At 37.6% G+C, this 13,623-nt stretch overlaps 1 protein-coding gene across 1 annotated transcript in view; it reads right to left on the reverse strand.

The window, feature by feature from the left end:
• UNC5D (unc-5 homolog D (C. elegans)) overlaps positions 1–13,623 on the reverse strand; it is an 890,335-nt gene that overhangs the window by 63,040 nt on the left and 813,672 nt on the right. Inside the window, exons 12-13 of the mRNA XM_006859970.1 lie at positions 5,659–5,827; positions 3,530–3,757 (exon numbers count right to left, since the gene is read on the reverse strand). Of these exons, the coding sequence (XP_006860032.1) occupies positions 3,530–3,757; positions 5,659–5,827 (397 nt within the window). The remainder of the gene's footprint in view (positions 1–3,529; positions 3,758–5,658; positions 5,828–13,623) is intronic.

Genomic DNA, 13,623 nt, shown 5'->3' on the forward strand with positions numbered 1-13,623 from the left:
ACCACTACAATAAATAAAGTAGTAGTCACAATCATGTTTGCATCTCCTTTCAAATCATGACAAACATTTCGTTATAAGTGATGTGGTTGTTGTTGAATGCCATCAAGTCATTTCCAACTCATAGCGACCCTGTATAGGGTTTCCAAGGAGTAGCTGGTGAGCTTGAACCACCAACCTTGCAGTTCAAACGACTTTGAAGTCTGATGTATTAGCCCACCACGCCACGCTAACATCAATCTGTGATTTTTTTATAAGTTTGAAACATAAACTATGCTCATGGTTTTCTTAGAGTGGATTGCTTACTGGGTTAAAAGGGTTGCCATCTAGTCCGCTCTGACTCATGGTAACCCTGTGCTCTATAGGGTTTTCAATGGCTGATGTTTCACAAGTACATCATTTCTTTTCCACATCAACTATGGGCAGATGAGAACCTCTAATCTTTTGGTTAAGAGTTGAGTACACTAATTGAATATTTGTATCACCTAACGACTCCTTTTAATGTGTTAGTTACTATATAACTTTCCCTTCTAATGAAACACTATATATGAAGCCATAAAAATATATTGTATAGATGATTTGGGATATTAAACTGGGTAAAATGAATCTGTGCAGAAGGTCCTGAACACATACATTCAACAAAGCAAAATTCCAGAAGCAAAGTCTTTTCATAAATAAAACATAACAACAAAAGAGACTAAAACTAAGGAATAAATTATTGTTTTCTGGACTAGGAAATCTCAGATTACAAAAACTGCAAGTTAAATTTTAATCTATCAGTAAGCCAGAGAAGGTATTCAACCGGTGATGATCTCTCAGAATCCTGGGGACCAGGGGGAAATATGGCTTTTGTTGCTCTTGACAGTTGTCACATACATCCAATCAGCAACAAATACAACAAACCCAACACAAGAAATCAGCTTTATTTAACATAACAGGGGAGAGGAAGAATAGGGGATAAATGGGGCTCAAGTTATTTCTACTGCAAAACCTTTCTGTGGGTGATGCTCTGAACTGCAAGATGGGTTTGAACTGCAGGGTTGTAGTTCAAGCTTACCAACGATTCCTCAGAAACCCTATATGGGGGTCACTATGGGTTGGAAGCAACTTGACAGCACTTGACAACAACAATCACAAAATTAAATAGTTTTACTAATTTAAGGAATACCTATAAATGAGAAAGGTATTTATATTGAAACAGAAGGAAAATAACTTTTTCCTAGCATTAACTAAGAGTATATTACTAAAGGGATTGGATAGCAGTTTGAAAAGCTGGGTTTAGGGCCTTAATTGCATGACAACCAATGTAATTCATAGTCATCAGTGAATAGTTAGTTGCCATAGGATTCGATGATATTCAACAGGAGGCTACCAAATAATCTGAAAGTCACTGAGAATATATATTTAAGCAAATGTCTAACTCAGTAGTCCATATATTGGCTGTAAGGCCACTATTCGAAGACAATGCCAAGATGGTTATAAGTGTTGACATCTAAGGCAGATGCAGTGAATAGGTTCCTATTCAAGGGAGCCAAAGGAGGCAGCAGCAATTATTCGTGTGATACCTTGGTCTTTATAATTTGACTGACTTACTAAATATCCAACTTGAGTAATGATGCATTTTGAAGCTGTTTAGTGGTGCTACTAACCTGAGAATGAACCACTCTGGTCATTCATATTCCGGTTGTCTTAGTGAATGGATGTTATGTAATTCCTCTTGGAGGAAACCTTTTATTTAGGGTCCGGAGAACGCCAAATCGAATAGTAGGCAATAGCAACAATGTGGTTGTTGTGTGCCATCCAGCGGCAACCCTGCATAGACTAACCAAGAGCAGCTGGTGGGTGTGAGCTGTCAAACTTGCAGTTACCTGTCCAGTGCATATCCCACAGACCAACACCAGGGCCCAATAGAAACTGTGTTGTTGTTAAGTGCTGTCGAGTCAGTTTTGACTCATAGTGACCCTATATAGGGTTTCTAAGGAACAGCTGGTGAGTTTGAACCACCTACCTTGAAGTTTAAATGACCTTTCAGTCCCATGCTTATCCTACAGTGCCACATCAGGACTCCAAGAGCAACCACAGGAGGTGATTGAGCTACTTACATTGAACTTCTTTAGTCTACAGAATAGCACCTCAGTCAATGAAGTCACTGTTTTGAGAAGCCAAAGATGAAGTATGTCCTTCCTTCATAATGGCCTGCACTACTCAAGAGTCAGTCAGGAAAGGTCTGGAAATGTAGGCTGCCATTGTCTCACCTTTATTGGCTTATGGTCAGGATTCAGGTCACTGTATCTTTCTATTGGTAAACATGAGTTTGTAGTTCGGTATCTTAAAAGCTAGCTAGTGAGGAGATACTCTGCATAACGGATTTAATGATCCAGGACTAAGATAGCAGGGATCTGGAATGAGGTGTGTCAGGAGAGCGATGCTATTTATATATGGGCAAAGCACGTCTGCATTATCCTTGCTTCTATTAATAAACTAGCACTCTTTGTGAGTGCTAATTTAAAATGAATCTTACATGATTAAAATTCCCCCAAATGGAAAAGAACCTTGAACCATCACTGCCCTAGAAGCCCTGATAATTAATAGTCTATGTGTTCAGGATATAATATGACTGCTTAGTGAAAGGTATAATTTATAACTCTTATTCTCTAACTACAACCTTCAGTTGATTCAAGCAATTTACAGACTGTCCTCTACACATCGAATCACTCTTGCTATTTCTGGAGCTCACGCCATTTTCCTTTCTTGACATGGTATGACTTTCTTTGTTGCTTCTATCATATTCATTCATCAAGGTTCACAAAGACTCCCCTAAAACTCCTCTCTAACTCCTCTATCGAAGCTAAGTAAGCTTTCTGAACTCATCACTTTTCTGAACTCTTAGTACATGTAATGGTTAGATTTCTGTGTCAAGTCAACTAGGCTAGGATTTCCAGAGGTTTAGCAGTTGGGATGTGCTTATTCCCATGGTGATGAAACCTACTATATGCATATTTAACGCTGAAGAGTGGCTATGAAAGCCAATCAATTAAAGGGATGCTTCCTTGGGGGTGTAGACTGCTCCTAATAAAATGGACATACAATGAGACTTTCTCTCTTATTTTCACTGGAGACTTGGGGTTCTACAATAGTAAGGTAATAAATTTCTCCATACACACACACACACACACACACACATATGTTTCACTGGTTTTGCTTCTCTAGAAAACCTGGCCTAAGACATTACAGTTCTAGTCAGTTTTATACTTTAACACAAAATGTTCTTCATATGTGTTAATTTAACCATTCTTTCCTCATGAACGGTAACTACCTCACCCCTCACCCCTCAGAACTCAGCACACTTCTAGACACAGTACTTGTTTTAATTGGAGTCTCCTAATGAAATCAGCTGTTTAGGTTCTTTTTCCAAATCTTCAGTAATAGAATTCCTATTGAGGCTGATCTTTAGGGAACCCCATGCTTTAACAAAACCAAAAGAAGTTTTTATTGTTTGTTTGTTGTTGTTTTTTTTAAGAAAAAAACTGACCTGAAATGCACAAGGTGTATTGTCCACACAATAGACTCTCAAGTTGTAATCCAGGGAGTTACACGACATGCAGCCAAAAACTGCCACCTTGAGCTGCTTCACAGCACAGTCAGTGATTGGTTCTCCAGTAAGAGCATATGTCCCAAAGCTGTCTAAGAGTACATGGCATGCGAAGGGATCCAAAAGGCAGTAACAGGATGTAGATTCATCCTCTACTGACATCACTTCCTGTTGGGGAAAGACATGGTAAATTTTCACCTTGGAAATAAGATGTGATGCAACAATTACATTATAAGGACTTTTCTACATACATACATAAATAAATAATTTTTCAGAATATTTTTATCATCCTAATTATATTGATATTAAATATTGTTCTCTCGTATAACAAGAAAAAATGTTCAATTCAGTAATTCAAAAAATGGTTATGTTACATTTTATATGTTAGACTTCTTCTTAGTACAGTATAACAAATGTCCTTAGAGTTTTCTTCGATTTCCAGTTAATTTGTACACTGTAAACTTAAAAAAAAATGTCTTGGACATTAACAGTCATATGCTATCTCTTATCTACTTTTTACAAAAATTTATTTCTGAAAACCCCATTTAATATTTTCAAGGTAATATTAACTTTTATTCACATATGTTTTCCCCTTCTTCTAAAATCATTCACTGTTGTTGTTGTTGTTAAGTGCCTTCGAGTCGGTTCCGACCCATAGCCACCCTGTACAGGGTTTCCGAGGGTGTAAATCTTTACGGGAGTAGAAAGCCTCATCTTTCTCCCGCGGAGCGGCTGGTAGTTTCGAACCCCTGACCTTAAGGTTCACAGCCTGATTCGTAACCACTACGCTACCAGAGCTCCTTAAAATCATTCACTAGGTAACATTAAATAAATAAATGCTTTGGACCTGGACTAATATTTCACCTCCCTAATAAGAATTTAAGTAAGTGACTGGTTTGATAGAACACAGAGATATCACCATCTGGCTGCAGAAGGTAGTGATAAAGTACTAAGAAGAGAAACTATAGTGGTTAAGAATCAAGGCAAAGCAAAATATAATGAAAAGGAGACTGAAACATGGCCCCATTATGAAGCCTAGGAAACTTCATGCCTCAGGAAATTTACCTGTGGTAGTATTAGAATTAAATACATAGCAGACTGCTTTTGGGAACAAAGAAAATAGACTAGTTTTAAGACATGGATGACCAGGGTAAATGTAATTCATTGCAGCAATTGAGGATTTTCTTCTCCTAAAGAAACACGGCTCTCCTTCTAGTCCTTTTGCGGGAAGTACCTCCTGGGAGACAAGATCCCAGGGCTTGCTGAAACAGGTCATTGTGTTCCAACAAGATAATTTATCTGCTTTCATGCTAACCAACTTCATGTGGACATAAAAGGGATCCGTATCAGAAAGATAAATCAGAGCTTTCACTTAAAGTAGTAATTTGACTGCAATCTGTCTTTGCTGTGATGTCTCCCTTGTTGTTAGCCTTCTATTATGTATCTTTATCTTCCTTTCTTTTCTCTCTCTTTTGTTCTCTCCTTGTATTATACCTTTCATATGTACTCATATACATAAGGAAATAGACACTTAGAATTATTTTCAATGCAGTAATACTCCCCAAACATTTATTTAGCACCTCTTGTGTTCCTGAATACTTAAAATCTAGATATGCTTTAATCTGTATAGTGAGGGGCGGAAAAACTCTCCATGATGTAGTGATTTCATTTCTGAACACAGCCTGCCTGCCCTAAGCCTCTTCCCTACACCACAAAGGCCAGAAAGTTAAGTCAATTCAGAAAGAAAAATGGCCTGAAGGAAGGGAGAGAATTCGTGAGCAGGTACATAAGTGGCTATGTCTGGGTGGGTGATGACAACTGTCTTTGAAAAGCAAATAAAAAGGCCCTGGATTATCTCTTGTTTCTCTTTTCCATTATCGTGGAAAATAAAGTAACCAGTACCTTGATGATGTTGTGATATATAAACTACCAACTCTCTGGAAAATAAGAAAATGCTTAAAAATCTCACTGTTGATTCACTTTGTTTAAGAGAGGCTAAGGTTAAATCTATCCCATAGCTGGAACTCAAGTATCATTTGCTTTTGAAAAAGGAAAGAATCAGGTCTCACCTCCCATTTGCCCTGCTGGCTCCTCTTCTTTAAATGGATATTCCAGTGCTCAGAGCTGACATCTGCACAGTGTGGGATGGTCAGTGCAAAGGGGGTGGTAACAATCATGTCAGGGGGACCGCAGGTGACTTCCGGGCTCAGCAGCACCTCAGATCCATCTGACTGGAGGCTTTAAAGTTGGCAAAAGCATCAAAGGGAGGAGCATGTAAAGGAGATGGCATATTTGACTAAAACTTTAGTTGCAGACTGAGAAAAATCTTCCCCAGCCCACCGTGGAAAAGTCACACACATGCAAAAGGTTGGTCTGAATGACTCCCACATTGGAAGTGAAATGGCTCATGTTTACTCTGAATGACTCCAGCACACAAACTGAGTTTAAGACTAGATTTTAAATCTATGTTTTCACAAGTAATCAGAAGGACAAAATGTCTCTTTAGGAATAAAGGGCAGAACTGGAGAAATCACATAGCTAGCTGGTATCTGTCACACCAGCTGCCATATCTGCATTTTTGTTGAAAACATATTGATAGTCAAAAGATGAAAACTTAGTAGAAATGATTGATCTGGTAATCTTACCATCAGATTCTATTCCCCCAACACATTCCAATACCAGTAAGTGATAAGACAGATTATTATGGAACAAAACAACATTTCAAACATACCCAGATTGTGTTTGCCTATTCTGGTTCTGAAAACATTTATTTTGTGCCAATGCACAAATATATAGGTTATACAGTGACAACACAAAAGACAGTTATACATGTACATAGTCAAATACATAAATATGGATCTTTTAACTCTTCCTTATTTTAGATCTAAATTTTAAATCATTCCACTCAAGCCTGGTGTTTAGATATTTTTGTATTCTGAATTATTTCCTGTGGGAATGCAAAATCATGAAACAGAGAAAAGAATATGAAACTTAACTAAAGGAATGATACCACCACGTTAAATGCTTTCCTCTTTCCTTTTCTGTACATATCTCTGTGCATATTTTAAATTATTGGAAATATATATTTACAAAAACATTTGCCATTTTAACATTCATCATATGTTGTCTATTTTTTTTCATCTTTGCCCCAAAGTAGTCAGAAGGGGTATATTTTAAGGCAACAATCATTGAGAAGAAGTCAGACATCTACTTATTCTTCCCCAACTCCTCATGTAACCCTGACAAACTATCTCATCCTCCTTTTGCTGGACTTTCATTTGTAAAAGATATAGCGATACACATACAGTGAATAAAGCAATTTAGGACTTTCGGGTGAACTATGCTACATGAGAGCTAGGGTTGTTATTATCACCAAAACTTGTACTTGAATACAAGAGGAATATTTAAATATGTCAACACTGATCAACAAATCAACTTAGTATTAAAACAGACCACCTTTTAGGTGATCTTGTATAAACAAACAGTTTTTCTATGTACACATTTAACATGTTATTAGTCTCTGAATTACTTTTGTTGACATCTTCCATTCTCTGTCAAGATAGTAATAGTCACTTTAGCTCATGACTGATAATTTGCTGTAGCAATAACTCCAAGGCATATTACTGAGCACTGGCATTATACATCCCTGTATATAACCAGACCTGAGTATTTTTTGCATCATCATTCCCTGTTCCCCAAGAAGCACTGGAGATGCTTTCCAAAATATTCATTCTTGCACACAATTAGCCACGGTCCAAAGCTGACAATTCTTCTTACAGAAGCAAAGTATAAATTAAGCTGAAAACATGCCTGCATTTACCTATAGGCAGGGCAGGCAAGAGGAAAGGGGATTGGAAAGCAAGGCATTAGCAATAGCAAATGCTCTACACAAGGCCTAGAACAATATACTCCAGAAAGTTTGGGAAAAAAAAAAAAAGCAAAATGCAAATGTGAGCTATAAGCAGCACGAAGTGGCAGCCCGCATGTGGATGCCTGCCAGCAGCCATTAGAGAGGGTTAAGCGCATTCCATGTAATTGCTGCCTGCATTCATCATGGACAGGAATAGCAGGGATGCTTATGAGTGACCGATGACAAGCTCTCCTAAAAGAACTATTTAATTGCTTTTAGAGAATCATCCCCCTTGTTGAACATATTGTTCAAACATATGGGAATTCGGGCAATTATTTAATGCCAAATGAACTGAAATCAGCTAATTAGATGAACTCTCACACTCATTGTGAATAGCAAGACTCTTTTCTGTAATAACTTAAACAGCATTAGGAGTCAGAGGCAATGCGTACTGAATATTACCCAGCACATGGGATGGGAGCTTTGCATTAAGCAGGCACTGAATATTTCCATAAGTGTAAAGTAAGTCAGTCAAGATTTACATCTAATTCCCCTAATGCAAAAATAGTGTGAGTGGATGCAGGGTCTCTGGTGAAGGAACAAAACTTAATCTTTCTGTTTTTTCCCATGATTAATAATCACTTGCCCTTTTCTGCCATCTTCTTTCTGTGGCAATCAGAGAGCCTTACAAATATTAATTAAAGCTCTTCACACACCTGTGGAAGCAGGTGTTAACAGCATAAGGTCACAGAGAAATCAATCAAAGTGATGGCAGCAAAATCACCCTAAATTTCTGACTCACAGGCTCCTGCTATCCATGGCAGGATTTTAATTCCCTTGTCTTCTACCACTTTGAGATCTCTGGACAAACTGCTGGCTCTTGTGACATAGGGGAGTGGGGTTTTGTTTAGTCTGAGGTAGCCATGGAGAAAGACTTATGACCTTTGAGGATGAAGAGCTGGGGAGAGGTGTGTTTATTTTGGTGTGGGCAAAAATGAAGAGTCATGAAGAAAACATGGATGGCAATTAAGTTTTTCTATATTATGTCATACATGACAAGTAAGTAGTCATGCGCCTGCTAGGCTGAAAAGAAAGCAACACATTTTCCACAAATTGCTGTGAGCTAATACCATCTATGAACTAACAGCAGCAGCAATTTCTGGATTCCACTACGATTCACCTCAGTGTACCACATTCCCGACGCACACTGCAGATTGAAGTCTAGTGCATGGATTGATGTTACTTTATCTTTTTCATATCATGCATTCCCTCCCTCCCTTTTCCTCTCTCTTTATCTTTCGCTTTCTATGTTGTTGTTGTTAAGTCCCGTAGAGTCAGTTCTGACTCATAGCAACCCTGATTAGGGTTTCCAAGGAGCAGCTGGTGATTTGAAACACTGACCTTGTGGTTAACAGTCTAGTGCTTATCCTGCAGCATGATACAAGAGTCCATGTGTATATATGTATATATGTGTGAGTATATATGTTGTTGTTGTTAAGTGCTGTTGAGTTAGTTCCCTGTATAGCAACCATGTATAGGCAGAGCATAAAGACTAACCTTTTCCCCATAGAGCAATTGTAAGTTTGAACTGCTCACCTGTGGTTCCCAGTGGAGTGTTTATCCTACAGAGCTTATGTCCCGGTATGGCACTGTAGGATGAGCACTGGAATGCTAACTTGTTGTTGAAACCCACCAGCTGCTCCTTAGAAACCCTATACAGTGTTACTATGAGTTGGAACTGATTTGACAGCACTTAACAAAAACAACATAAATATACGTTGAATGTTTATGGATATAAAAAATCAATAATTTAAGATCCTGGTTTGGATAACACGGGTAACTTGTTGAATCAACTGGATGGAGCTTATCAGCTGTAGGATCAGCACTTGACCGTGAACCACAAGGTTGGCAGTTCAAACCCACCAGCTATTCCTCAGAAACCCTACACAGGGTTGCTATGAGTTGGGATCAACTCGACGGCACTTAACAACAACAACAACATAAATATGGTTTGAATATTTATGGACATAAAAAGATTAATAATTTAAGATCCTGGTCTACATAAGAAAAAGGAAAAGCTTGTTGAACAAGCTACTACATGTGAGAACATTGCTGCAAATCCACCTTCTGCCCTCAAAATATAACTGAGTGTTTTAGGGAAAACTGCCAGCTTTGCAGTTTTGAACTCTGAACCCTGAAAATATATATGATAGGGAAGAATCATGCAAGGTCCACAGGAACATTGTGGCAGGCAAGTGGGTAATACAAATAGATCATAGTTACCAGAAGTGAAAACCAAGCACATTTTCAGAGAAAAGATGAAGCAGGTGACTGAACAGCCCCATAAACTATTGTCCTCTCTGCACTCTTCAAGGCATCACCCCAGCACTATGACCCTTCTCTGACTTTCTCTCTGTCATGAAAACCAGACAGCTTGGCAGAGTGCAAATTTCATGACTTTGGAGTTTGATAGACCTGGCTATAAATTCTGAATCCACTTTATGAAGCAGGCTAGAAAGGGGCTTTGGACAGATGAGTTAACTTTTCTAAGCCTCACTTTCCTCATTTGCAAAATTATACTTACTTTAGGATTTTTTCAAGAATTAAAGGAATTTAAGTATAAAAAGAACCTAATATTGTGTGCTAAGAAAACACAACATTTCTGAAGCTCAAAGAACCAAAGATAAAAAGTCAAGCCTCAACCTGCAATGTTGAAGGATACTATGGACTCCTGGAGTGGCAGTATAGGATCAGCACTGGACTGCAATCTATACGTTTGACAGTTTAAACCCAACAGTTGCTCCTAGGAAATCCTATTCAGGGTCACTATGAGTTGGAAACAACTTGATGGCACTTAACAACAATAATAGGCAAAATGGAATTATGGTATTGGCACTGTACAATAGCTCTGGTAGCGTAGTGGTTACGAATTGGGCTGCGAACCTTAAGGTCAGCAGCTCGAAACTACCAGCTGTTCCACGGAAGAAAGATGAGGCTTTCTACTCCTGTAAAGATTTACAACCTCGGAAACCTTGTACAGGGTCACTATGAGTCGGAACTGACTCCATGACACATAACAACAACATCACTGTACAATAAGCACTGGGCTGCTAACTGTAAGGTTGGTGATTCAAACCTACTAGCCATTACTCAGAAAACCCTACACAGGTCATTGTGAGTCAAAACCAACAGTAGGGAACTTAACGACAACAAAATGGGCAAAATGTTGAATGATAAAGGAATATGAAATGAATACACAGAGTCATACTCTGCCAAAAAGGATTGGTCAATGTTCAATCATTCAAAGAAACAGCATATGATCAAGAACCTATTATACTGAAAGACACTGAAGGTGTTGGTGAAATACAAGGTCCTAAGAATTAATGGAATATAAATTAAAATCTTTTAACAAACTGATACAGTATTGGAGGCACTCACTCAGCTATGCCAAGAAATGTGGAAGACAGCTACGTGGGCAACTGATTAGATGTGATTGATATTTGTATCCATGCCAAAGAAATGTGACCCAATGGAATGCAGAAAACATCTAAAAGTATCATTAATAACACAAACAAGTAAAATTTGGCTGAAGATAATTACAAAAAAAAAAAAAGATTATAACAGTATATCAGCAAGGATCTGCCAGAAATTCAAGCAAATTCAGAAGAGGACATGAAATAGAGATATCATTGCAGATGTCAAATGGATCTTGACTGAAAGTAGAGAATACCAGAAAGATGTTTACTTGTACTTTATTGATATGAAAAGCCATTCAACTATGTTAATCATAACAAACTATGAATAGCACTGTGAAGAATGGATATTCCAGAACACTTAACTGTGGTCACAAGGAAACTCTACATAGAATAAGAAGCAATCATTAGAACATAACAAGGAGATACAGAATTATTTAAAATCAGAAAAGATGTGTGCCAGAGTTTCACCATACTTATTCAATCTGTATGCTGAGACAATAATTTGAGAAGCTGGATTATATGAAGATTTGGCATCAGGATTGGAGGAAGACTCATTAACAGCCTATAATATCCAGATGATTTAATCTTGCTTATTGGAAGCGAAGAGGACTGATAAAGATCAAAGACTACAGCCTTCAGTATGTATTATACTTCAATGTAAACAAAACACAATTCTTCAGAACTGGACCAGTAAATAACATCATGATAAATAGAGAAAAGATTAAAGTTGTCAAAGACTTCATTTATGATGGATCCACAATCAACATTCATGGAAGCAACAATCAAGAAATCAAATGATATATTGCATTAAGCAAATCTGCTGCAAAAGACCTCTTTAATGTCTTAAAGAGCAAAGATATCAATTTTAGTATTAAGCCATAGTATTTTCAGTAACCTCATACAGGTGTGGTGGCATAGGATGAGCACTTGATCTCAAAGTCGGTTGAAACACAAGGTCAGCAGTTCAAATTCACCTGCCGCTCCTTGGAAACCCTATACAGGGTCACTATGAGTCAGAACAGACTCGATAGCACTTAACAATAACAATAATATGCATGTGAAAGTTGGACAATGAAAATGAAACAGTAGAAGAATTAAAGCATTTGAATTATGGTGTTGCAGAGGAATATTGAAACTCTTATGAGCTTTCTTCCAGAAGAGCAAACAAATCCATGTTGGAAGAAGTACAGCCAGAATGCTCCATAGAAGCAAGCATGGTGAGATTTTGTCAATGTTTTCTGCTGCCTGTAAGTATTCCTCCAGACAGCTAAATAATTGTATCTCTCCTGCTCGCCTGTCATTGCTCAAACTGTACCATAATGAGGTTGTATAAGGAGTTGGGTGGTGTAATGGTTAAGTGCTTGCTGCTGGCTTTCTAACTGAAAAATTTGGAGGTTTGCACCCACCAGAAGCTCTGTAGGAGAAAAGACCTGGCGATTTGCCCCCTTAAATATTACAGCCTTGAAAAACCTATGGAGTAGTTCTCGTCTGTCCTATGGGGTTGGTATGAGTCAAAATCGATTTCATGGCATAAATCAAAAACAACAACAGACATTTTTGGCCATCCATATGTGATTATAATGTTCCTACTGCAATAGCTGACCTTTGGGTCCCTATAATAAAGTCTTCTAACAGATTGTCATTGGTTTATTCATTTTTTTTTTTTTTTTCATCTCAAGCCAAGTAGAACATAGGCCCCACAAAGGCAAGTATTCTTGTCTGTTTTGTTCATTGCAGTATCTGTAGTACAAAATATATGCTGGTGATAAACATGTGAAAATATTTATTGAAAAGGGCACAAGAGCTAGCTTGGTGAGATGCCCACTGATCATATCTGAAGCATTTTTAGTATCACATTAAACAGAGGTAATAAAAGATTAAAATAAGACAAATTAGAAAAATAATAATAAGAATCAATGAAATATACTGATCAAATTAAGTAAATGAATGAATTAATCCATGAGAAGTTGACATAGGAACCCAACTAAAAAATGTGGAAGGCATTGTAGAATTAGGAAGCATCATTTGGTAACCAACCACATTAATATTCAGTGCAGTCAAGAGTCATTTAATGGTACTAAGTTTTGGATAAAAGTTTTAAAAGGAATAATAGACTTTTACACAGTCTCAAATTATCTTACCACAAAAATGTTATTAATAACAACAGCAACAAATTAAATACAGCCCACTTCTATTGAGTTGATTCTAACTCATAGAACAAAGAAGGACTGCTTCACAGGATTCTCAATACTTAAATATTTATAAAAACAGACAACCTAATTGTTCTTCCAGGGAGTGGTTGGGGAACTTGAACTCCAACCTTGCATTTGGTAGCTTACTGCTTAACCCAGAGCACCACCAGGGCTTCTTAATTTCAAAGGGTAAAATATTAGAAGACTAAGTTAAAAAAAAAATGTATAGTTATAAAATTATAGCAATCTTTATTTAACAACAACAAAAAAATTTAATGTGAAGCTCAAGGACGTAGCCACGGAAGGCTAGCGCTAAGAGTGAAGCATCTAGCTTATATGAAGTGAGGGAAGATGCACAAGAGCACCCAAACTTTCAGATAGTACCCATTTGACCTATCCTTGATGGCTTGAACATCAGAACTTGACTAGAGGAAGACAGAAACAAAACAAAACAATTTTTGATAAAGGAAATGAGGGTAAATGGCTACAGTTTGATGAACTTGATCTATACTCATG

The sequence above is a fragment of the Chrysochloris asiatica genome, unplaced genomic scaffold (assembly GCF_000296735.1).
Source record: "Chrysochloris asiatica unplaced genomic scaffold, ChrAsi1.0 scaffold00035, whole genome shotgun sequence".
Taxonomy (NCBI): Eukaryota; Metazoa; Chordata; class Mammalia; order Afrosoricida; family Chrysochloridae; genus Chrysochloris; species Chrysochloris asiatica.